At 42.1% G+C, this 25292-nt stretch overlaps 4 protein-coding genes across 5 annotated transcripts; 1 reads left to right on the plus strand and 3 right to left on the minus strand.

Annotated features, from left to right (window-relative positions):
- Positions 1-2624: 2624 nt before the first annotated feature.
- Positions 2625-5356, minus strand: ncbp2 (nuclear cap binding protein subunit 2). Its single transcript, XM_034210152.1, has 5 exons — positions 5083-5356; positions 4585-4671; positions 4092-4186; positions 3803-3941; positions 2625-3197 (listed from the first exon to the last, which is right to left on the minus strand). The coding sequence occupies exons 1-5, from the start codon at positions 5155-5157 to the stop codon at positions 3099-3101; spliced, it is 495 nt and encodes a 164-aa protein (XP_034066043.1). The 5' UTR covers positions 5158-5356; the 3' UTR covers positions 2625-3098.
- A 515-nt stretch (positions 5357-5871) lies between these two features.
- fkbp2 (FKBP prolyl isomerase 2) lies at positions 5872-7805 on the minus strand. The gene is made up of 2 exons (XM_034210144.1): positions 7211-7805; positions 5872-6307 (listed from the first exon to the last, which is right to left on the minus strand). Exon 1 carries the CDS (start codon positions 7654-7656, stop codon positions 7240-7242), a length of 417 nt encoding a protein of 138 aa, XP_034066035.1. The 5' UTR covers positions 7657-7805; the 3' UTR covers positions 5872-6307; positions 7211-7239.
- Positions 7806-7881: 76 nt separating this feature from the next.
- si:ch211-162e15.3 (protein NCBP2AS2) lies at positions 7882-9564 on the plus strand. Of its 2 annotated transcripts, none has more exons than XM_034210145.1 (2): positions 7882-8024; positions 8167-9564. In XM_034210145.1, exon 2 carries the CDS (start codon positions 8253-8255, stop codon positions 8556-8558), a length of 306 nt encoding a protein of 101 aa, XP_034066036.1. In that variant the 5' UTR covers positions 7882-8024; positions 8167-8252; the 3' UTR covers positions 8559-9564. The 2 variants fall into 2 exon arrangements, with proteins under 2 accessions (XP_034066036.1, XP_034066037.1); XM_034210146.1 differs by having other exon boundaries at positions 7983-8028.
- Positions 9565-12035: 2471 nt separating this feature from the next.
- Positions 12036-25090, minus strand: LOC117542451 (melanotransferrin-like). The gene is made up of 16 exons (XM_034210143.1): positions 24853-25090; positions 24214-24368; positions 23479-23578; positions 22472-22657; positions 22231-22387; positions 17299-17366; positions 16997-17181; positions 16511-16676; positions 16216-16358; positions 15623-15719; positions 15335-15529; positions 14715-14868; positions 14214-14281; positions 13943-14127; positions 13387-13579; positions 12036-12889 (listed from the first exon to the last, which is right to left on the minus strand). The coding sequence occupies exons 1-16, from the start codon at positions 24899-24901 to the stop codon at positions 12822-12824; spliced, it is 2169 nt and encodes a 722-aa protein (XP_034066034.1). The 5' UTR covers positions 24902-25090; the 3' UTR covers positions 12036-12821.
- Between the last annotated feature and the right edge of the window lie 202 nt (positions 25091-25292).

The following is a 25292-nucleotide window of genomic DNA, read 5'->3' on the forward strand; positions in this document are numbered from 1 at the left end:
TTCATTCTTCTCATGATAGAAAGGGAAGTTTCTCTCATCACATTGAGAACCTTGAGCACCAATCAAAAGTGCATGGCTGTTGATTCACTGTCACATTTCTGTGTCCATTTTATCCTCCAAGGAACTCCACTTCCTCTTCTGCCATCTTGTGTTCATTTTCTAAACTGGCTACATGGATAGGATGTGATTTAGAGTAAGATGTGGTAGCTGATGGCAGGAATTGTCAGGAATATAACGATAAAAAGGTCTAAAGTTGAGCCAATTTTAAAGCATGAGTTTAGTATTCTGCTACTCACTCCCCTGCTGAGCTCATTCTGAGATAAGAGCCCAGCTGCCTGCTCGGAAACTGCCAAGATACCATGCTCTTTATTACACGTGGAACGAGGACTGTGTAGGAACGCAGCCTTCTAAAACTGAGCAGCAAGATGATCATCAATGTAATCACAAGCCTATTTTGCTTGGCTGCAAAGATAAAGGAGAGGCTGTCCTCAACCTGAACTTTGCCGGCTCCCAAAAGTTATTATTGATGCAATGCTCTGAATTACACTTCAATTATATGATACCATAATTAACATCCATGTCCATTTCATTTTACAAAACTATGCAAAGAGTATGGACATTATCTAAACTGTATCAGTAGACGTGTTATTAAAAAATGCAGAAGATTGGTACATGACAAAATAAAACATAAACCCAAATTGCAATTTCCCTGCACTTTAACAGTTGTAGTTACAATGTGTTTAAAAACATTACATGTTACTTGTAATGTAACAATGAAGTGTTCATAGCATGAGGCAAACAGAACATGTATGATCCTTTTCACGTTTTGCAAAGACACATTTAACAGTATGCTTTATTGAGAAAAGCAAGGATTAAACATACTGTTGATAACCATCTATGGCTTGTTGGGCGTATGATTCTCGCTTCGGGTGCGAGAGGTCCCGGGTTCAAATCCCAGAGACAAGCCCTGATTTAAAGAAACTTTGTTTAATGGCATAGCGGCTGAGACATTGACCTCTGATTATCACTAACGTCTGATGTATTCCTCTCCTGGAAATAATCATTACAGAACTGGAAGTGTAAGAATGACTTGTTTTTACCAGCATTTGTATATGAAATAATGATAAGACTTTGTCTTATAAGAAATGAGTCACTAGTTACAAACCCCAACTTTGTTTTGGATAAACAGACCATATACTACAGTGGCAAGAAAAAGTATGTGAACCCTTTGGATACATAGCGTTGTGTGTTCCTTCCAAACAACTCAACTTTGGTTTCATCTGTCCACAGAATATTTTGGAACATACAGGTGCTCTTTTGCAAACTTCAAACGTGCAGCAATGTTTTTTCTGGACAGCAGTGGCTTCCTCCGTGGTGTCCTCCCATGAACTCCATTCTTGTTCAGTGTTTTACGTATCGTAGATTCGTCAACAGAGATGTTAGCATGTGCCAGAGATTTCTTTAAGTCTCTAGCTGACACTCTAGGATTCTTCTTCACCTCATTGAGCATTCTGCGCTGTGCTCTTGCAGTCATCTTTACAGGACGGCCACTCCTAGGGAGAGTAGCAACAGTGCTGAACTTTCTCCATTTATAGACCATTTGTCTTACCGTGGACTGATGAACATCAAGGCTTTCAGAGATACTTTTGTAACCCTTTCCAGCTTTATGCAAGTCAACAATTCTTAATCGTAGGTCTTCTGAGAGCTCTTTTGTGCGAGGCATGGTTCACATCTGGCAATGCTTCTTAAGAATAGCAAATTCAAAACTGGTGTGTATTTTTTATAGGGCAGGGCAGCTTTAACCAACACCTCCAATCTCGTCTCATTGATTGGACTCCAGGTTGGCTGACTCCTGACTCCAATTAGCTCTTGAAGAAGTCTTTAGCCTATGGTTCACATACTTTTTCCACCCTGCACTGTGAATGTTTACATGGTGTGTTCAATAAAAACATGAAAACATAGAATTGTTTGTGTGGTATTAGTTTAAGCAGAATGTGTTTGTCTATTGTTGTGACTTAGATGAAGATCAGAACACATTTTATGACCAACTTATGCAGAAATCCAGGTCATTCCAAAGGGTTCACGTACTTTTTCTTGCAACTGTATTTCCATTCACTCTGACCAGCAGCAGTTTCCAACAGCGGGACACTGATTTATCTAAACCCTACTTTCCAGCACAAGACAGCAGACTGACAAAGTACAAGATAGCTGGTAAACTTTGTGATGTGAGCTAAATATTTCCCTCATGAGAAAGTTAGGACATAACACCTAAAAAGAACCTAAAGGTAGAGCAAATATCAGTTGGACAAAAACACTCCAAAGCAGTAATAATTGCTAGGTCTGCTGGACGTTAATACAAGCAGCTGTCTGTATTTAAAATAGGGGATTTGTTAGTGATGGGAATGGAAGTTATTTCCCCAGGCCAAAGTACCTATTAATCATTAAGGTTTAAGGGACAACATCACTTGTTTCTGCTTTGTTTGCAAAACACAGACAAGACAACACATGTGTGTATTTATGCAATATGTTAATGAATTCTCCCCTAAAAAGGCCTACGTTAAATTTAAGCAGAGACTATTGGATTAAAATCTCATATGGTGACAAGGACAAGAAAACATGACTCATCAAAAATGAAAATCTTTATTTAAAAAAAGCATACCCAATTTGGGACACCAAGTTTCATTTGTGGAAACCAGTTAAGATAACAGAATGCATCCTTTCTATTCGTTCAGAGGATTGCCTTTAACCCAATGTTGAGACACAACAACATCCTTAAACAGTCTTGTTATTTGACACATCACCAACTCAGTCACCACATATCATCAGAGCCTCTCCCAGCCTGAAAGGGAGTTGTGGGTATGTCTATGCACAAATAAAAACACAGTGAGTTTGGAGTTTGGCTTGCGATAACTTGTAAACTGTTAGCCGGTATGAAAGACAGAGAAAAAATAAATAAAAGCTGCTATTTTCCGGGCTCCAGTGGTCCGTGCAGACCAGCTGTAGAGCTGTATTGGTTACACAGCGACTAACTGTCTGTGGTAGCATGACGTGGTTCTGGTCCAGGACTGAGAGGGGGGGGGACCTGCAGTGGGGTTCAGTTAAAAACTATTCTGAACCTCCGCGCCTCGATGTTGCGAAGCCAGCTTACCGTAGCCGCCTCTGGCCGGGTCGTAGTCCTGCCTATACTCATCTCTCACCTACAGGAGGAACACAATCAGAGGGTTACAGTAAATACACATGATTCATTGTTTTAATGCTGGGGGTCCAAATCATTTATATAATTAAGGGCAATTGGCTCTATTTTTCACCCCCAATAAACCAGTTCTTAGTCCAATATGTATGCTTCTTCATTAACACACGGCCAGAAAGCTTATTGTGCAGCAATACAACCCATTTGACATGATTATGCATTAGTTAATAGCATCATCTCTTTCATTTTTCAAATGCCATGCTATATTAATGCCGTCTCTACAAAGGCCACGGTGAGGCATGCATCATTTACTTTTGGACAAGAGTTCACTTTCTAAATATCATACTGGTGTTTTCAAATGTCATAATGTAGTGTGTTGATTTTGTTTCTCCGTAAATGCCATCATTTAAATAGCATGCTGTGTTTTATATTGTTTTCCAAAACTTTTCAATATGAAGGACACAAATGAAAAGGCAGGAGATCCAGAACACCACCAGATGTTGTACACACAAATGTTTGGTTTGCTGATATGTAGACTGTTTATTCTAAGCCAATAAACCACTCGTGCATCTCGCTGAACTGTATTATCGTAAGTGTCTGAATCCTCCTCACCTGTCCTCCAGACTTTCCGCGGCCGTACTGCCGTCCCTCCTTGAAGCCGGCGTCCCAGTCTGTCCTGATGATACGGTCGTCCAGCCGTGTGCCGTTAATGAAGCGCATGGCGTTTTCTGCTCCTGTCCGAGTGTAGTATCTGGTAGAGCAGGAGTTACGGTCTGTTGCAGGCTAATACACTTAGAAAACATGATCACTTTAAGCTATAGTGGTCAAATGTTAGTTAAATGTTGACAGATATGAGTGTTTGCTGTAGGTTAAATCAAGTATTTTCCATATAAAAGGATACTCTACAAAGCAGAATCCACAGGCTGTCTTTTTCACTTTATCCAGACCAATGATGATGCGCTTGACGTCTCCACCTTTAGAGAAGATATCGTGTACCTGCAGTTACAAAGAGAATACAAGTTATTATACAAATGATCTGTTGAGCATTAAAGAATTACCTGTAAATACTTTTAACAATTAAATTGGTTTAAAAAGTATACCGCCATTTCAATATTTTAAACTAGCTTTGTCTCTGATTTAAAATCCAAATGATTACTGATCACTAACAGCTGTAATCACACGGCTTTGGGGACCTACTACAACAAGTCATATGCCATAACAACCCCAGTTTATACAGAACAAATACATTTATTTGAACGGAGCCTAATTTCTCAGCTTATTAACATAAAAGAACATGATGATTATACGGCATTTGATTCTAAAAAACAGAACAGTGAGACTTATTTAAATACTTGTTTGTGCACACAAATATACTTATTTGTAGTGTTTCCTACCTGGTCCTCGGTAGAGTAGAAGGAGAGATTCCCAACATACAAAGTGTGGCTTTGCTTCAGCAGCTTTTCCTGTTCATAGCGGTTTCCCTAAAAACACAAGCAGCACCGTTAATTTAATGTGTACCTCATTATTCCATATCTAAAGCACCTCAGTGGATTGACGTCAGGTATTTCTTGATTTCAAATCAACTCCGATTAACGTCTGAGAACTCCAGTGAGCGGCTTTGTTTAAATACAAACTCAATTAAACGTTAAGCTACTGCAATGGAGACGCTTGCGGTAGAATGAAAAAAACCATGGTAATACAATGTGGGTCAAGAAGTTAAGACATTATCATATCTTGAATGAGTTAAACCTAAGGTTACAAAGCAATAAACGCCTCCATACAAAGCATGAGCTGCCCTCTCTGTTGTTAGCTAACTATAAGCTAACATGATAAACCGTCACTTTGACATTACAATAAATGATTCCAGTCTTTTAAACTAATTTGAAGCTCACCTTAAAATGTTGGTCTCTGTATTGACTGATATCAACGTAAGAGTCGCTATGCAACGCGTTTAATTTAGCAGACATGTTGAACAAATCGCAGAGAGCCAACCGGAACGAGTCCGCAGGTGTTCGGCAACGCTGAGATAACTTCCGGTTTACTTGTCCGTCCAAAATATTGTCCGTACTTTCTTCATAGCAACTTGCGTGCGAGCTGCATTACCGCCCCTCCTGCTTCGGAATGGGGCTCACTCTCGTTATTGTGTTTCTGGGGGGGGAAATAAAAACATTCTATTTTGTTTGATGTAAATCAAATAGCCTACCAAAATATGAAGGGCTTATTAGACGTCGCTCATTCTGTAATACATTTCACATAACAATCCAAAATCACAATTTACTGGAACCACGAGCATTTTTAGACCTAAATATGGTCTAACATTTCCCGAATTAAAGTAGTTATAGCTAAATCCAAAATTGGCACCCCTTACATTATATGATACACCAAATGTCTAATCCTCCATCCATTAAACTCATGGCTACCGAGAGGTGCCCCAGGTCACATGACGGAAGCTGGCAGTTGAAATGTGTGATGTGGTGCTTTTCTATTGGCTGCTGCCATCCGTGTCACTGGTAACTGAAAGACTGCTTATTGTGTTTTCTTTTGGATATTTAAAGAACATTTTTGAAATACATTTTATATATTTGAAGTAGATAAATATAACCACACACTTTTCCCTATAGATTTTATCTATGTGTATAAAAAAAATATGTTGTTCAACAAAACCACATCAGACTGCAAAGTTCCCCTTCAATTTAACATTTTATTGTCATTTATCAAATACTTAAAAAGTAAAAAACATGTATACTAAACCATCCTTTCCTGACTTATTCAACAACAACCAAAATTGTTCTATGAAAAGAATGTACAAATGATCACACTTATAAATCAGAGACAATTAGAAATACAGATGAACTGAAACTGCAGGGCATGTCTTTATTTCCAACCTGCAGCCAAATACTGTGTTTAGCTGCTCACTGCTCATAGTTTGTTAAGCACGGACATACATCACATCTTGTAATAACTTCAGACCAATAAATCAGAGCACAATGGGCAAAGCCAGTGAAACAAGGACAGTGGCTCTGCCAGGGGGTTGCTAACTCTACTCCCAGATTTTCCATGAAGTTCTTCATCAGAGGTCAGATAATCTCCACGTAATGCTGCAGCAGCTCCTGGAACCTGAAAGAAAATGGTAAAACTTTCAAATTTGAAATGTAATCCAAAAGGTACAAAAAAGCACAGGTGTTGAAGGGGTTACATTTTGAAAAGACTCTTTTCAGTCAGAACCGTGACACCTACAGTGAACATATTATTTTAAAAAAATGCAGCCGAACCCCTTGATCTAGAGTTCAGGTTTGTGGTGTAAGAAATATGAGCTAGCGAGCGACTTAGAAAGCAGGATTTTCTGCTTCTCTCAAGAAATGTCTAGTTTTGAGTTCAATGGAGTTGGTCAACTTTTTCATCACTCTTTGGGAGTCTGTTTGCATCCATAGTTAGATGGGTGTGACCGCAGACGGTTTACAAGTTTATTTCCTAATATTATGTATGAAGATTAAAGCATTTTGGGATTGGAAGCTGGTTCAACAGGTGTTTTCATAAGATTTAAAAAAAGCTGAAACGCTTTGAAAATGTCAAAGTGGTGGGGTTTTAAGGGTCCCTTTATCGAGTTAAATTATGTAGAAACATTTTATCGAAAAAGCCAATATATGTTTTTAATTAAGTCATAGTGGACGAACATGAAACACTGCAACATTGAGGTATTTACTTTATTTAAATGTCGCGAATAGCTGTAACTGAGATTCAATAACATACATATTATTAACATGTGGCTTGTTTTTATATATATTTTAATTTATCATATAATTTTGACGTATGTTTTCTGAGTTTACATGTATTTGTTGATGTAATTCTGAGCTCAGATGGTGCACCTCTAAATTCATTTGCATTTAATCAGATTACCCCACAGGAAACCGAGGCCATGTTGTTTTCCAGGCATGATGTAGGCCTACACAATGGATGGTGTTAAGGTAAGAATCGGAGGTATCCAAATCAGTGTAAACCACACATTTATAAAAAACGTACGTTTCGAAAGTTCCCTCATCTCCTGTTCATCACAGCTCGGATTTCCTCTCGATGCTGAGCAGCTCCACCTCGAAGATGAGCGTCGCTCCTCCGGGGATCTTTGGGGGAGCTCCCCTGTCTCCGTAGCCCAGCTCGGAGGGGATGACCAGCTTCCTCTTCTCGCCCTCGCACATTCCCAGCAGGCCTTGGTCCCAGCCTTTGATCACCTGACCGGTCCCCAGGGTGAAGGTGAAGGGCCTGTCGCGGGGGATGCTGCTGTCAAACTCAGTGCCATCCTCCAGCTTGCCGGTGTAGTGCATGTTCAGCACGTCTCCTTTGCGGGACTTGATGGGGCAGTTGTCGACTCGCTTCTTGATGCCGATCTGCAGCTTTTTTTTCTCGGCTCCACTCATTGCCGCCGGGATCAGAGACAGCATGGTCACGAAGAAAAACAAAAGCAAACGCATGGCAGCGGTTCACAGTGTCCACGGGTTTAAGAGTTAAATTCTGAGATGACGAATCTCAGCGCTCCGTGTGCGAATGTTGGGAAGGATGATCAACGGAAACGAGCTGGGAAATCTGGCACTGAGAACGGATGTACGTATGATTCAACCGGACGCACTTTACTGAATGGTGTTACCACTTAAAACGTCCGGAAAATAATTTCCCATAAATTGAAGTTAGCTTCATATTGGTAGAGACGCAGTTGTGGATAAGTATACGTGCGGTTGAAATGTAAATTAATAGAACGTGAAACCAACTTCAGCCTCACTCTATTACAGTCTGTTATGTCATTGCGGCGGCGACCTAGTGGTGGTCACCTGAACCAACTGAAGTAAGTCAGTAACTGTTTTATGTATACTTATTTACGCCACAACCCCAGCACACATGAATGTATAATCTACCGTCGGATATCATTATCTCCAGTTTACTAACGCTACACGTTGTTGTTGTTGTTGTTGTTGTTGTCATTACAGGGCAGAAATACACGAAAGTGACGGGACCGGTAAGTTAGCTCTCTAAGCTAAATTGTCAAAAGTCTTCGACAAAATATCTCGACACAATGCTCCTCCGGTTCTTATTCAACCTCCTCAACAACCACCGTGTTGTTGAGAAGTTGGCAGAGTCTCGTCCGATTCGCAGGGCGGCACAGATCACAGCCAACGCCATCACCAAGGCTCAGATAGCCGGTAAAGTAGCCTCTCAGCGGGTCCTGCAGTCTCCGACGATGCGGCAGGTGAAGCATGAGGCCGGCCAAGTCCCCGGGGACCTGGGGAAGATGGGCAGCATCCTGAAGAAAGTCAAAGACACCTTTGTGAATGAGGTGAAGCAGGGATGGAAGGACGGCTCCAGACAGATCAAGAAGTAAACACGACAGGCTGGATATAGGATGACAAAGAGACTGTGAATACACTTTAGTGGGCGGTTATTGATAAGCTGAAACCATGGTGAATCAACAATGACTGGAGGAGGACATATGGGAAGTCATGTATAAACAATCTGCCTCATCCATGCACTATAACCGTAAACTGCAACATATTAGACACTGATCCAGTTTACAATCAGGGAGTGATTTAGAATATCTAAGGCCAGATAATATATGATGAACTGAGGTTAAACGAATGAATTCACTGTATCCCTGCATTTCAGAGAATGCAGGGATGGAAAGTGTCTATTTTATCTTTACAAACAACTGTGGGACCCATTATAGATTTGGAAATATTGTGGAAATGTTGACAATTCATAGTAATTTCATTAGACCCTGTTGAACAGCCTTTTATCTAGGTCTTGTCGGATTAATGTGAAATACCAAACCATCATTACCCAATGTGCACTATGACATATATCTACCCAAAATGCTTTTAAAGTAATGAACATACAGTTGTCTTGGTAAATCATTTGGTGGGTCAAAATGTACATATAGAGAAAGATGTGATGAGGATATGTATAGACATTATTCACCTTGTTGGTCCGATTGTAAAAATAAAGATTATAATGTATGACTGCTAGGAAATGACTGTTTCATCTGTATAAATGTTTTAATTAGATCATAGGGAGATACATGTGTGTGTACCTATGCAAATGTACCACTGAGGTCAATGACTGCCTTTAAGAAAGGTTGTGTCAGGTTAGCAGAGTCAGGAGTTCACAGTCCACTGCCTCCAAGTTGTAACTCAGTTCATCTGCATTCATCATTAGAGATATGCTGCAAAGGGTAAGAGATTATATTGTATTGCTCCTACGGCTGTGGTAATGTATGTAATTATGCTTCCTTGCTCTGATTTCCCTTTGCCTTGACAAAACGTTGACCAAAATACTGTAGATACTTTCACAAAGAGCTACAATAATTATTCAATATATGTCAATGCTTTTCAGCATTGTTTTTTGTTGATTCATTAATTGTTTGAAGTAATTTGTTTCAAGGACACATTTGATGATTTCAGCACAAATGCTAGAATGTGTTTCTTGTCCGTATAGACCATTTTTATATCAGTGAGACATGTCACCATGGGTCCTATGTAATTCCACTTTTGTGGATTAATCAAATAAATAGTGGGCAGATCAATTGATTATGAAAATAACTGTTAGACTTAAACTTTAAAACAAAAACTGTTACTGCTGCAAATGTACCAGTCCTTTTTCAAATGGGAATACATGTGTGTAGGGGCTTGGCTTGGTCAATATGACACACACATACACAGACACTCAGAGAATAACCAAACTACATGCGTTTAAAATTGTTTTTTTTAATTTGAAGCACAGAAAACAGCTCATTTAGGCAGTTTTATGTAGCAATACTTGTGCAGACTCACTGGTCTGGCAACTAAATATTAGTCACATGTTACATCATTTCACATAGAAATAAATCTCTATCAGCAGGAAGAGAATGCATTAGTTTCTGACAGCATGAGTCAGCACATATACACTGATATGGCATCTGAACATCATATACAAATAAATCTCTTAATATAGGAAAATACACATCTATCACCCTTTTAAAACAGGAAACAGCATCAAGCAGCATGAATACAGTATATGACTTGAGCAAGTTAGTTTGAGTTAACACATTTCTGGAGTGAGTTGTTTGGGTTAGAGTACATGAGAGCAGATTTTATTTTACTCAGAAAGGTCTATCATAAACATTTATGTCCTATTATATTAATTGGACACAAACATTGCATTACTAAATATATCAAACCACAACCCGTTTTAAATCAAAACGGGATCAATGTATGTTTCCAAGTCAAACACAAATGCAAGTAAACCCCTTTTTTAACTATGAAAGTTGAAGACACATATTATTAAACCGTATTGTCTCCTCCTAATTAACACAAACTCCTCTTTGACTCAAAGCATCCAAACAAACAAAATCCATTCACTCTCAGCACAAACCACAGGATGTTTTCTTTATGTTCTCCCCAAATCTGATGGAGCCTACTCCATGTGTTTCCAAATGTATGAAATGGAATGCTTACAAGGTGTGAGAAATGGCTGCAAGTGCTGACTATCTGCTGCTAAAGCAGTTTCCATTTATGATCAAAATAACAAGATATAAACCAGATTAATATATTCAACTTAATTTTAGGTGTTTGAGGAGAATACATGAAGCAGACAGCCTATGGATGAACACTCAGCCACTCATCATCACACTATCCCCAGCACAGCTCTGTGTGGAGGCAACACTAGTGCATATTCACTGATATGGCATTAGCTTATATTAGCGACACAGCCTAAACTAAAGAAAGGCTGTGTTAGTTAGTAGTACTCACACAGCAAGTGGCAGCAGAACGGAACAGCAATATGACTTCTATATTTACATAAAGCCTTTTAAAAATGTAGTTTTAAAGCAGGGTTGCCAACTTTGGGTACCTGGCTGGAGTGAGATTTTGTTATCATGGGTTTAATTACACATCTGCACACGAAATGACTGCTATCGTGTCAGCAGCGGGACCTTAGCATATAGGATATACATATACAAATACACAATATTGGACACAGACTACAAAGGGGCAAAGGGCACACAGTTTAATTCACTAATGAAAATCAAACACATCTTTGTTTCCACTGTTTTATTGTGTGCCTGTCGCAATAAGCAATTCATTGACTTATCGGCTCCGGAGTGTTTTTGTTGGGTAATCTATGGTAGGGCTAACCCATACAGTGGTGGGGCTCAAGTCAGTATTTGCAATGTAATTACATACACGCTCTATCGCCCCCTTGACAGTGAAACGCCACGCGTGAGGTTTAGATTATTTCCCTGTCTCAATCCAAATTGAACTGTATGAAATAAAAAGGCACATTTGTCTTGTAGTAAATAAAAAGGACGACCTGGAGCTAATCCTGCAATTTACCCACAAGTGAAAGAGTTGACATGCTGAAAATCCAACCCCTGCAGGGGGGATTCTCCCCCAGGAGATTTTTTGAAATACTAACATAAAATACACATTCTGGTACTCTCTTGAGAAAAAAAAAATACATCTATTACTACACGACATATTTAAATGAAGCTGAACCTGCTGCTCCTCACAGAGAGAAGAGGGAAGAGGCTGTGTGAATTACTTTACATTGTGGATAAGGGTGGATAGCCCCCATTGTTCTGTGTGTCAAAATGGAAGACAGCCCACACACCTGTCAATCATCAAACCGTGGGATCTTATTTCATTACGTGTTGATAGAAATCAACACGTAATGTTGTATCGATGTATATAGAGATGTACTACAGCAAAAGTATTCTCCGTCGGGACTTCCTGCCACAACACCACGCCGTTATCTTGATTCTGATTGGCCAGAAGACATTATCAAAGATGTTCTATTGGGAAGACGATCACTGCGTGACAACAGTTTTCAAAACCGTTTCTAGTCTTCGGTATTCTTGTTTTGGCGTGATAATAGTTTGGGCAGCGTGAGAGCCTGAGATTGAGAGTGAAAGCGTGTGTCACACGCCAGATGCGTGAGAGTTGGCAACCCTGTTTTAAAGGTTCAATATGGCGAAAAGCTAAGCTAAAGGTAGGCAAAGCTAAGCTAATGAACTCCTGGCTCTAGCTCCAAACTCATAGAGCATTTTGTTACTCGTGTTTAAAGTAAGTAAGTAATATCAATTATATTACATCATAAATTGATCCCAATGTTATTAAGGACTCGTGTAAAAGTTCATCATCAGATTGTCGGTGCTTCAGAGAGACGGGAATGAGCCACCGACTAAGGAAAGGTAACAGGTGGCCGCATACACACTGATATGGCAGCCCACCTTCAGTAAACAAAGTGGCAGCAGCACATTCTCTCATCATGTCTGATTCACACAGGCTTTAAGTCTTTGGCAACTAAACTCTCTTATCTGCCACAATACCACGAGGCAATGTGCTTCCATCCAACACCAGCACCATTTAAATCCAAAGGCAGCTCCAACATGGCTCTCTCATAAAAAATGAGTAAGAAATTATGCAATTTGTAAGATCAAAAATAGTAGAAAGTTACAAACTGATAATTTCACTTAGAAACTTGAGAGACAATTAACAAAATAATCAGGCATGGAGAGGGGGAAGTCATGGGAAGGTAAAGTGTTAATAGATTAGAAATAGAGAAAAAAAGTAATGAAAGTGAGTTGGAGACGTTGCTGGACGCCTGCAACACATTACATCCAGAGGTCGGTCAGCATGAAGCTGACCAAAGCCATCAGCAGTAGCAATACAGAGGACTTCACTGTAAGTACAAACAAAAAAAGAGATATTAAATATGTTGTAGGTAAGAAAACAATGGAAATCATTAGAAAGCTCCCCTATCTGTGTATTTATTTTATGACTGAATGATCTATATCCTAATTGCACTCCACTCTTCAGTTATACCGGTAATTACAAGAGGCTGCTAATTTGCTCATCCTTTTTTTTACTATCATACATAGTGACACAATTGTAACTATCTGTCCTGTCCACATAGTTGACTTTAAAAATGAATTAGCCTTTGCTAAATATAGAACTACCGAATACATCGTTGATCTACTTGGCAGACCTGTTTAACTATTTAAAGTGATATCTAGACTCTAGACTGTCGTAGAAAAGATTTGCTTTCTTCACCCTTTTTTCAATTTACAACATTTCAGTTGCTTTGGTTATACCCACACAAATAAACATGAAAAGAAAAATACCTCTGATTTACATTGGATAGTGTGGAGTGACTTTAGCTATTTTGTTTGTTTTTACCTGCATTGGATGAGTTACACTCCAGGTCAACCAGCGAGTCCATGTAGCCCTGGCCCAGCCACTCCTGGTAGGTCTTCCTGTCACCAACACCGACAAGGATAACAGTGGAGTCTTTGAAGATGAGGTCTGTGCCCTTGTACTCCTTCGAGTCAAACATCTTGAACTCAGTACCTGTATCACTGCCAAAATATGTCTATAGGGAAACAGAAATAAAAAGGAACTTAATAAACATCACAGACACCATTTTCTTCCTAAATTCCAGTTAGCTGTTTCTGTTGGATTATATTGTCCAACAACATGCTTTCTGGCGCCCAAATAATAATTCTCAGACGTCAGAGCATATTTGATGCACCACCAAAAATCATCAAATCATCAAATCTCATGTATGAAAACCTACATTTGGTCTCAGAAATCTGTGAGTCCTTTACAGTGGAGAATCATTTATATAATTATTGTTTCAGATCTCTTTACTTGGTTGGCTTACACCCTCTGAATCAATCGGTACAGTGTTACAGACCGTACGCTGTATAAGCTAAAGACATATTAATAATTGTACCTGTGCACGGTCAAGTAGTCCATAGATGGCGTGGATGTTGGTATCGGGTCGTACCATTACAGCGTGGGAGGGGACTCTGGCCAGGTTGCAGTGTCTGTACTGTGTTACCTCAGCTTTAGTGTCCTGAGAGCACAGCAGCTGGAAGTCTTTAGACAGGAGATCCACTGCCCACGTTTCACCATTACCTGAATAAACACAAAGAAAAATGATGTCCCTTAAAATTACAAGACTCTTATAAGAACATTTTATTTCTTGAAGTTTGTTGTCTTACCATCAGTATTTTGAAAGACAGTAGAATGTTTGATAAAAGCCACATCTCCATCTCCTTTTGCAAGACACCTGAAAGGACAGATAGACAGACACATGCAGTATGGGTGCAACGCTCAATAACATTTTATATTAGAGGCAATACAGTTGCTAATTAGAGAAGTTTTTACTGGTGCACTTTTCCCCAAAGTCCCATAAAATGGAGTTCAATCATCTGTGCAAAAGATGAGGATGAAGTTAATTTTAACTCCATGCTTTTCAGCAAGGAACATCCAATCACAGACCTTAAAATGATGTGACGGTGGGTTAAACCTAAGGATTAAAGTACTAATAGGGTCATTTTGGATGAATTAAGCAGCTGTAGCGCAGTCATTCTGTCAGAAATAGGTTTCCAACGGTCTAAATGTACCCATGTTCATTAACATGTATTATATTGTTGGGGATACAGGGACAAATTGGAGTGAAAAATGTAACTTTGATGCAGTGCAGGGGTTTGGGGTGTTACCTGAAGGCACCGTCGTATCCATCATACAGGTCTTTTCCCTTCTCACACTTGTTCTCTCCTGATTCGGTGCCCACACATAGCCCACACAGGTTGCTGGGTAAACCGGGCTGGTTTGCACCTGGTACGCAGCTTTTCTCAAAGAACCCTCCCACGGCTAGGCGTCATGGGAAACATAAAAAAATAGAAAGTCAAAGAATGGAAGAAAAAGTAAGACTTTTAAAACAAATGGGTTTTATAACGAACTGTCCATTCTTTACATGACGTTTGTTTTACTTGCAGAAATGAGGACCATTCAGCCTGATACAATAGTTTTGTAATTTATAATGTGGCTTTCAGTAGCTTTCCTTTATCATGTAATCTTGATTGGGCGTGGTGTGGATCTTCGAGCATATCATCAAACATGTCAAGACAAATACAAAGTTGGCAGTGTGAGGGTTTAAATACCATGCATTAATAATATAACACCAAATCCATTACATTTGAGTCAAATCCGCACAAACTTTGGTGGAAGTGAGGCGTGAGGCATTCTTTCCCAGTGCTATTTTTTCTGAGTTCTGACTATTCTATCTCAGACCACTACTACACACAGACACAGATTCACACACCAACATCCCACTGACCTTGAGGTATCTGACAGTGCTTAGGGGCTATTAGGCCTTTCTCCATCAGCGTTGCTACGGGAACGTTCCAGCCAGCCGTGCGACCATATCCGGTGTGACAGGAGCGACGGCCACGCAGGTCGTCAAGGTTACGGATGTCAAAGCTACTCTTTTTCACCACTGCGACTGCATAGTACATGGAACCATCTCGGCTCTCTGGAGACAACAGAAACAACAACCTCTATCTCCTGCCTTTGTAACAAGAATGTGTGACTTTGCTTGTGTGAGTTTATGTGTTTGAAATCTTACCTGTGTAGCTCTCGCCGGTAGCAGGGACCAATCCGTACTCTTTTCCTGCTGTGTAGATGTAACCTCCATCCAAGGTGACGGCATCAGCCTCGTTGTTCTACACAATTACCGAAAGGAAGGGCAGAGATTGAGATGCCAGAACAGCTTATCACAGATGTGTTGGTGTTGCTCAAAGTATAGACCTACAGGTCTCAATTCAAGTCCAAGTCCTTCTAAACAAGTATTGGGCACAGGGTTAGTTTAATACATCTGAACAAAGAAAAACGCTTGCGTCAAGGCTATATGGATGGTAATATCCATCTGTAGGTCTTCCATATTGGTTGCTAGAGGATGAATAATACTGACTTTACATATCCCTAGACTTTTCCTTAATCAACACATTGTGGTTATCATCGGTTGTCAGTGCCAGAGACAATTGCGTCTTTCTCGCATGTCCTTACATAATGACTCCAGTTCAAACTTTTGGTAAGTGGTATTTAAGGTATAGTTTTAGAGTTTTTCCACCGTAGAGCACAGATACTGTGTTTTAATTTGAATGAAAGGAAATCACTGTAGTTGTTCTTCAGCAACCGCCAGCTGAAATCATCTGTTACCTTGATTCTCTTCATGCAGTCAGTCACAGAGTTCCCGTGGACGCATTTGATTTCTGGAGTCAGACCTTTGTTATGGAAGGCCACGCTCATGTCAGCACATTTCTGCTGCTCACCACTGGACAACACACACCAACGCAGGACACCTGGGATATTTGAAGATAGACAGGTGGGTTGTAAAGGAAGAAAGAAATATGAATTGATAGGTAGGTTTCCCAGTTAGCTAGAACGGTTACATTTACTCATACATTTCACAAAGAAACTTCATAGAAATCAACTAGTGCCATTTTTGTTTCACCTTCAGCTTTACAGTCCATGGCTGTCAGAGCATCATGATAGTAGCGATGCATCCACTTCTCAGGGTCATTTGACACGGCCCCCAGAAACATGGTGGATGACTCAGAGAAGAGAACAGTTCCTCCTCCGTAATCCATAGATGAAAACATGCCGAACTCTGACTTTTCCTGCAGATGACAAGTAACACTCAATTCATCTCACACACAGAATCTCACAGTAATGAATGCTAGTCCGACTCCTTCAATGTGTCTCAATGTTAGAATCTTGAAGATTTTCTTCTCTTAAGCCACTATATATTGTCGTAAGAGGTAACACAATGGTGACTGAACCTATTGCCCAATGATGAGATTACAAACTGTTTGAACATTCTCAAAAAGTGCTCTTAACAAGTGATATCAATCTAAATTACCGGCATAGAAAACCAAACAAGATCTTCAAGATTGTAACTTTAAGATACTTCCTGTTATTTGTGGATGTTTAGACGCACCAGTCCCTCCGTCAGCATGTTGAACACCACAGAGGGAGTGACGTCCATGCCAACAACAATTCCACGAAATGGGACGCGGACCAAGTGGCATCTATTCCATTGAGAGACAGGAGCTCTGGAGCCATCACGACACAACAGTTCATAATCCGCTGAGTTCAGTTTGGTTGCCCAGGGAGGAGTATGATCTGGTGAAAATAATAACTGGTTAGCTAACAGACATGCTAATAAGCTAACAACAAAGTGGCTGAAAATGTAACAATTGATGTGGTCATCTCTGATTGTACAGCTAACTAAGAGGTTACCATCAGTGTTTTCAGCGACAGTGGTGTGTTTGATGAAGGCCACCTCTCCTGCATCCTCAGTCAGACACCTACAGAGATTAAACACAAAGGAGGAGTTGAGAATGAAAGGTCCATGCTACTTGGAGAATGTCACACCAGCTGCTTTGAAAGTGTTAGTGTTTCTTGACTCAAATTTCTATCCTTTGCTTTCTGCCTCGAAGAGGAGGATACCAACCACTGTGCTAGCCTTGCATGTGTTGGTAGCCATGCTAGCAGTGTCACTCTAGAGATGGGCATGTCTTTTTTCACCTGCCACTTTGCTTCAGAATTCGAAATGTTATCAACCATTATATTAGATTTGTGTTGATGTATATGGGTCACAGGTGATGAATCCTAAAATCTTTGGTTCCCTGACTTTTCCTCTAGTGACGTTAATTGTAGCATGCTAACGTCATCAACTAAAACATGGTTTATATTAACACTCTAAACATTATCAGACATTAGGATTTATTTCAAATTGCTCAGTTAAGTGAATTGTTTTACAGACATTTTAAAAACATGTCCATTAAGATTTTTTTGCAATCAAAACTTAACATTTTCCTAGCAAATGCGCATTATTTTTCTAAAGGAAAGCCGTAAACTATAGGTTACTTGCGTAACCCCAGTTCTCAGAGTAACATGAAGTGAGATGTCTCACTATGGGATGCGCCTCATCGCGGAGCAAACAGAAGCATCAATCTCATTACGCCAATCCTGATTGGCTGGAGATCTTGACGTCAGCGTCAGGGAAATCACCCCCTATAAGTACCTTGCGCCACAACGCATGCGCCATTCAAAATAAGCACCTCTTCTCGCTTCACCATAGCAAGGAGGGCCGTCTGGTGAGACATTCATGTTACTCTGAGAACTGGGGTTACGCAAGTAACCTATAGTTCTCATTCATAACACTCCGTTCGATGTCTCACTATGGGAAATTGTAGCTCCCGTATTGCCAGACGAGCTTATCTCGAAAATCACCAAACCAACCAGAACTTAACAGGTAGAGCTCTGACTCAACCAGGTGCCCAGCACTGCTTGAGTCACACTGGGAGCAGAACGTCCAGCCTGTTAGGAGGCAGACAAAAGTGAGCGGCGAGGACCAGCTCGCCGCTGCACCAATGTCTTTGATGGGAGACATCCTGGACAGAGCCCCAGCAATCGCAGGCATGATCTGAAGAGAACATGTTTGCGCAGCTGGAAAAGAGCGAGACAAGCTCTGAAAGCTTTCACTCTTTCCGCTGAAAAGCGAGCTGAAAAGGGCACCGAGTTCAGGTGTAAACCCAGGAAGAGTATAGTCTGCGCGGGGCACAACATGCTCTTCTCTGTGTTTATTATGAAACCCAGGTTGAGCAGGTGCTTTACGAGGACATTTGTCTGCGTAACAGCCTCCTGCTCCGACTGTGCGAGAAGCAGCCAGTCGTCCAGGTAGGTCGCCAGGCGAATACCCTGTTGTCTTAACGGGGCTATCGCGGCTTCCGTACATCGTACAAACACCCTTGGACTGAGAGACAGACCGAAGGGGAGTACTCTGTATTCATAACAGATCCCCTGAAATGCGAATCTCAGATATTTCCTGTGTGGGTAATATACTGGGATGTGAAAATACGCATCTTTCAGGTCGACTGATGTGAACCAGTCGTCTTGTCGCACGAGCCGCAGCAGAGATGTGTGAGTGAGCATTCTGAACTTATATCTTCTTAGATATTTGTTCAGAGCCCTCAAATCAAGTATTGGCCGAATTCCGTTCCCTCCCCGTTTGGGAACGAGGAAGTACTTGGAATAGAAGCCGCCCTGACTCTGCTCGGCGGGTACAATAGATATAGCCCTCTTTTCTAGGAGAGAGAATCTCTTTCTCCAGAATATGGGCTGACTCTCCTCGGGCCTGCGAATGCAGAATGCCCGAGAAGCGAGGGGGGGTGACAGCGAATTGGAGTCTGTAGCCCCGTGTTACTGTCTTGAAAACCCAAGCAGATGATGTGAGCATCTTCCACTGCATGCTCCTTAGAGCCAGTGGAGATGTCACATCTCTTCCCCTCTGAGTCTCTATTTGTTGTGTTATGGGAACCTCTAGTGTCTGAACACAGTGGTGCCCCCTTCACAACCCCAGCCGGCACTGCGCATGCGCGTGGCGGTGGTGCTTTTAAAACCCCAGCCGGCACTGCGCATGCGCGTGACGGTGGTGCCTTCACAGACCCGCCTGTAATCCGCCTTTTGAGAGATGCCGAAGCTGCTCTCAGATGGGGAACAGTTGGCGGGCTGTTTATTGGTTTTTATTGTTTTTCTTATCATTTTTTTGAGCTGCGCCCTCGGCCTGAAGCCTGGATGCGTCAGCGGCAAATGTTTAATGACAGAGGAACAAACAGATTTGTGACATGTGTTTTTGCGGACTTGAGGATGGTGTTGAGGCATCTCTCGAGGCGGCGGGAACACATTTAGAGCTGGGGAACCGTGGACTTCCAGCTCTGTCACGGAGGGGAGAAGGAGGGGCTGTCACGCCGCTCGCTTCTTCTTCCTCGCCTGCTGGCCGAAATTCTGGGTTGGCTGCGCCTGAGCTGCAGCCGGAACCGGAGATTTTCTGGGCCAGCTCGCCCTCGTCTCCAGCCTGGGCTGGGGACTCGGGGCGGGCTGCGACCTCTGCGTTTTCGGTGTTTTAAACCGAGCAGGGTTCAAGGCAGCTTGGGCGAAGGACTGCTGCTGCGAAGGCAGCGGCTGGACCCTTCGAGGGAGGCAGAGGTGGAGTGCCTCGTCCTCCCTCTTTTTCGACTCACACCTCCTTTGCATGGAAGCAAGAGCGGAGCCGAAAATTCCCTCGGGAACGATGGGCATATCCAGCACATCCTCCTTTTCCCGGTCTGGGAGGTTGGTGAGGTTGAGCCATCTCGCTCTTTCCTGCACCACCATGATCCCCATTGCCTTACCCGTGGCCTGGACGGCGCAGCGTTGGACACGGAGACAGATGTCTGTGACCGCCGCCATCTCGTCCAGAGTGGCTGCACCCGGGTTACCCGACAGGTCCTCGCAGAGCTCCGCTTGGTAAGCGGTTAGCAGCGAGGCCACATTCAGGGCCCTGGCGGACAACGCTGCGGCTTTGTAGGACCGTTCAGTCATTGTCGACTGAAATCGGTCCGACTTTGCCGGCAGCGTGGGGTTCCTGCTCGGTGACGGGCCCATCCTCGGTAGGAGGTGGGCTGCTACCAGCGGTTCCATGGGCGGTATGCGGAGCAGGCCGAGCTTCTCCATTCCGTCACAGTCTAGGGAGGAGGCACCCTGGATTGGGACCTTGTTGCTGAAGGGCCGGTCTCTCCACGAGACTGACACCTCATCCAACATCTCCGGGAAGACCGGAAGGAGTTGTCTCTTTGTCCGCGCTGCTTGGGGAAAATGTTTCCCTTCGTAGCGGGACCTGGAGGTCTCCTTGGCCATTTCAGGCCACGGGATGTCGAGTCTGGCCGCAGCGCGTTTGCACACGGCCTGCAGGTCCATACTCAGACAGGGCGAAGCTGGTATGCTATCGTCTGGGAGAGCAGCCCTCGCTCCAGGCTTTGCAGCCTGAGCCGATGACATGAAGATGTCCTCTTCATGTTCATCCGACTCGGACAGGAGGAACACCGAGGCGTCCTCTTCGTCCTCGTCGTAATCCAGCTCGAGGACATCCTCCGCGGGTGAGACCATGGTGAGGTCTAACTGGGAGCCCCAGCTCGGTAAAGCGTGGGGTCCCGTTCCCGCGTGTCTTGCCGCCACCGGGTCCCGGCCTGCCAGGGCGCGGGAATCCGGTTCTGCGGCCATCGCAGATACTGAGCCCCAGACGGACATGGAGAGGGGTTCACTCTCTGTGGCAGATGCCCCCGCGTCTTGACTGCCGGCCGGCAGGTCAGAGGACATGGGGGGTTCCTGCTCCGACAGGCTAGCTTGGCGTGCTAGCCGTCGGCGGAGGCTCTTTACGGTGAAGCGGACACAATGTCCGCACGAGCCGGGGTTGTCGATAGCGCCTCGGGCGTGTTCCAGCCCGAGGCAGGACGAGCAGACCTGGTGTGTGTCTGTGCCCGAGATCTTCAACCCGCAGCCGCAGAGTCGAGCCACCGAGTCCCTGACTCCTCTGGTGTGAGGGAGAGGGGCGTCCATCTTGTTCGCCTCGTGGCGTGGAGAGGACCCGCTCTCAACAGGTAGGTTGGGAGAAAAAGAGGTAACCACCCTGTCCTTAATCCGGAGAAAAGGACGGTGTGGGTCTTTTATTCCCAGAGAATACTGACTGGTGTGGCAGTATGCTCCTTTTAATCCTTTCCTCCTCCGTGGGGAAGAGAAAAGAAAAGACTTCCTCGCTACCGTGGTGTCGGTAGTGAGGGAGCAAGCTAACGCTAGCTTGAAAAAAATCAGACCTAGCTTACTTTCCGGGGAAAGAGAGCGGCGAGGTCGATTTCAACAATAACTAGCGTTAGTAATTACCGTCTTCCTGCGAAGCAGAAGGAGTAGCCGGCAAGCGCCCGTCGACCGAAATGGATATTTGGGTTCAGTCTGTGGACCGTGAAGCTTGTCCGGCTACCATAGAGATGTGCTCTGAAGCGAGAAGAGGTGTTTGAATGGCGCATGCGTTGTGGCGCAAGCTACTTATAGGGGGTGATTTCCCTGACGTCAAGATCTCCAGCCAATCAGGATTGGCGTAATGAGATTGATGCTTATGTTTGCTCCGCGATGAGGCGCATCCCATAGTGAGACATCGAACGGAGTGTTATGAATGAGAACTATATATTTTTTTGTTTATCGAAAACATAGTTTTTTTATTTATATTTCGATATGTTCAATGTGCTACTGTTTGTAAAATGTTATTAAAGATGGAATGTCTCTAGATAGGTCCTGGAAGTAATTTACAAATATGTAAATACCCAGTTCTGCAGAACAGTAACTTCTGTGTGTTACCTAAAGGCTCCCGCGTAGCTGAAGTATAACTCTTTGTCGCTCATGTCACATTTGTTCAGTCCTTCACCATTTCCTTTGCACAGCTGACACAGAGAGGCTGGATCACCTTCCTGGTTTGCTCCAGGGATACAGCTGGCATTGAAGAAATGTGCCACACCTGATGACACAAACACACAAAAGTCTCTCCAGCTTCCTGTATGTACACATATGCACAATTATTTATGTGAAGTGTATTTCCTACCCTGTGGGATGTTGCAGCCCACTACAGACATGTAGCCCTGGTCTATGAGGTATCCTAAAGGCATATTCCAGCCGGCTGTTCGGCCTTTCCCTGTGTGACAGCTCCTTTTTCCTGCCAGGTTGTTTATGCTGATGCCAGAATTTGCTTTCTTCACCACAGCAACTGCATAGTAGTTAGCACCGGTACCTGAGGCAACAACAGAGCAGGTATAAAAACACACTTCACAATAACTGAGTACTAGCAATATATTACATGACATTTCTACTTTGAGATATAATGTAGGAGATCAGTGCTGACTATCACTCGTTTTAAAAAAAAAATATCCCAGAGACAGGAGTAGTTGTTATAATCAGGTAACACGTGTGATAATTTAGCCTGCATTAAGTTGCTACAGGTTAACCATAATAAATGTGTTGCTTTCTTGCTATAAATACTCATAAAGACACTTTTATGTTTGTATAGAAAACACAAATCTACAGCTAGTTGCTTAGCTTAGCTCAACAACTGGAAACAGGGAACAGCTAGCCTGGCTCTGTTCAATAGATAGTCCAACAACTTCTCATTACACCAACAGTTCTAGTTGTACATGTTAAACAAATTATACAGTGTTATTATGTGATTTTTAGCAGTTCTTAAAGGTGTATTATTTTCCATTTGGACGGAGCTACTAGCTGTTGTTTCCAGTCTTCACGCTAAGCTATATGGCCACCATGCTCGACTTCACACTAAGTGGCTCATCTTCTCATCTTTAAGCAATACAAAAACAGGAATATTTCCCAAAATACTAAACTATTCTTTTTAACATTACATACTAAAACAACATACTGAATTGGCTAACATGTTTTTAAAGTTGCTTATCACACAGGACCAGAGATTTATCTTTGGTCCTGTGTGAATACAAGTGTGAAATCATGTTTCACACTTGTATTTCTCTCTGAATAGTTATCTCTGTCTTCAACCATCTAACTGTGTTTGAGTTGCTTTTCAGATGAAATAAACATTCTAACCATCAATTTTTGATTCACTAGCAGCAATCTTAAAGGAGTTGGTTTTCCCCAATTTGTAGATGTCAGGGCTGAACATGGACACGGCATCTGCTTCTTTTTTCTACAGTAACAGAGAAAGCAAAAAGATGAATAGTGTTATAAATATCAGGACATTTCCCCTATGTACTTAAGAGCCCCAATATTATAGATTGACAGGGACAGCTACACTTGTAGAACATTGTACAAAGAAACAATAACTATTTATGGTATGGTTTAAAACATCTAAATGTTTTGGAACAGAGACACTGGATTTGTTTACAATAAGAATGCTAAAAAGCATTTTCAGCATATCATGTATTTCCATATAGCCTAGCCTACATAGGACAAAGCATTATTCAAACATTAAGGTTCGTGTTTTGCTCAGTTTCTGGTTACTAGGTTACTGTTGGCAGATCAGAAATCTTCAAGTCTGTGGTTGCCCTAAAGGACCCAGTGTGCTGCCTGATATCAGCTATAAAAAAGTTGATTGCAACTGTAAAAGTAGTTCCAGCCTTGTTATCTTATGCCTGATAGTGTGTTCTACCACTCAAAATATTTAATAATCTTTTAACAAGTCTTCTGGTGTCCTGACTGATACAGATTCATAGATTACTAAATAATAAGGTATATTACACTGCAAATTATTTTATGATTTGCCTATTAAGGAACAACTACCATTTTTCAAAATTGCTTAAATTCCTCTAGCCCTATTCTGACCTGTAGTTTCTGAACGCAGCCCTCAATGGTCACTCCGTTGACACATCTCAGGGATGGACGGATCGAGGCTTTGGCGAAGGCCTCCGACATGGCCGAACATTTTCTTTGCTCTGCATCTGAGATGGTGCACCATCTAATGCTGCTCTGGCCAAACACTGAGAGAGAAACACATACATCATTAAACTTTCCCACTAAATGAGTCATGAAAACATCCTGTCATCTCTAGAACTATCCTACTGCTGTGAAAATATTCTACCGTTTTCAATGTACTTGATTTAAAACGGTTACAATACAAATTGGAGGAATACAAAATAAATATGTTTAAAATGTTTTTTTTTCGAATGTTTCTATTCATTTCAAATACTGGAATGTATTTTTTCTTCAGACCTCTGAAATTATCCAAATTATACACTTTTTGTCACCTTATGGCCATGTACATCAACAATAAGTTGAGGTCAACTGGAAAATATGTTTAACATGTAATATAGATGATAATCTTGATAATCTTTCATTAAAACAAAAATACTATTATATGGAAAAATTCTGTTTAGTTATATTTGTATCTCCACCTCTAGGGCAACCCAATCAGTGCTGTTGAATACCTTTGTCAACCTCTCACAGAAACAAATCATTTCTTACCAGTTTGTAGAATTAGCAGAAGAGCTGTCGCTGTCCTCCACATGGCCATGTCGTCGTTCTCTCTTCCTCTCCCTCTTAGGTAAAATAACCCACTTTCCCCTCTCCTCTACTTTATATGATGAATCTTGAGTCAAAGTCCAGCTTAAATCTCCAAGACTCAGCTTAAAGTCCTCGCACAAACCTCAAACGAGGCTGTATATTTAGTGATTTACAACTTCTACAACATCTAATTCAGGAGTCTAACAACTCGCGAGTGTTTGAAGTTCAGTGTAGAGTTTATGAAACGCCTCCCTGGTTTACCTGGCCTGACACGTGTCTGCTGCCTGGCTGCAGGCCAGAGTCCGCATAGAGAGGTCTTTTACAGCCAGCGGACCCTCCTCTGCTTTTCTGTGTGGTGCTTTTCCACTGATGGGGAAAAGGAAATAAGTGATTCAGGCCAA

The sequence above is a fragment of the Gymnodraco acuticeps genome, unplaced genomic scaffold, assembly GCF_902827175.1.
Source record: "Gymnodraco acuticeps unplaced genomic scaffold, fGymAcu1.1, whole genome shotgun sequence".
In the NCBI taxonomy this organism is placed as follows: Eukaryota; Metazoa; Chordata; class Actinopteri; order Perciformes; family Bathydraconidae; genus Gymnodraco; species Gymnodraco acuticeps.

What these genes read in the sequence shown, in the direction of transcription:
- ncbp2 (XM_034210152.1), bottom strand. Translation starts at nt 5,157, where the DNA reads ATGTCTGCTAAATTAAACGCGTTGCATAGCGACTCTTACGTTGATATC. An exon ending in TCTACTCTACCGAGGACCAG is followed by an intron (nt 4,187 to 4,584) that starts GTAGGAAACACT and finishes TTGTAACTGCAG; the next exon opens with GTACACGATATCTTCTCTAA. An exon ending in TGTGGATTCTGCTTTGTAGA is followed by an intron (nt 3,942 to 4,091) that starts GTATCCTTTTAT and finishes CTGCTCTACCAG; the next exon opens with ATACTACACTCGGACAGGAG.
- fkbp2 (XM_034210144.1), bottom strand. Translation starts at nt 7,656, where the DNA reads ATGCGTTTGCTTTTGTTTTTCTTCGTGACCATGCTGTCTCTGATCCCG.
- si:ch211-162e15.3 (XM_034210145.1), top strand. Translation starts at nt 8,253, where the DNA reads ATGCTCCTCCGGTTCTTATTCAACCTCCTCAACAACCACCGTGTTGTT.
- LOC117542451 (XM_034210143.1), bottom strand. Translation starts at nt 24,901, where the DNA reads ATGGCCATGTGGAGGACAGCGACAGCTCTTCTGCTAATTCTACAAACT. An exon ending in AGCTACGCGGGAGCCTTTAG is followed by an intron (nt 17,367 to 22,230) that starts GTAACACACAGA and finishes TAATCTCTGTAG; the next exon opens with GTGTCTGACTGAGGATGCAG. An exon ending in ACTGCATGAAGAGAATCAAG is followed by an intron (nt 15,720 to 16,215) that starts GTAACAGATGAT and finishes GTAATTGTGTAG; the next exon opens with AACAACGAGGCTGATGCCGT.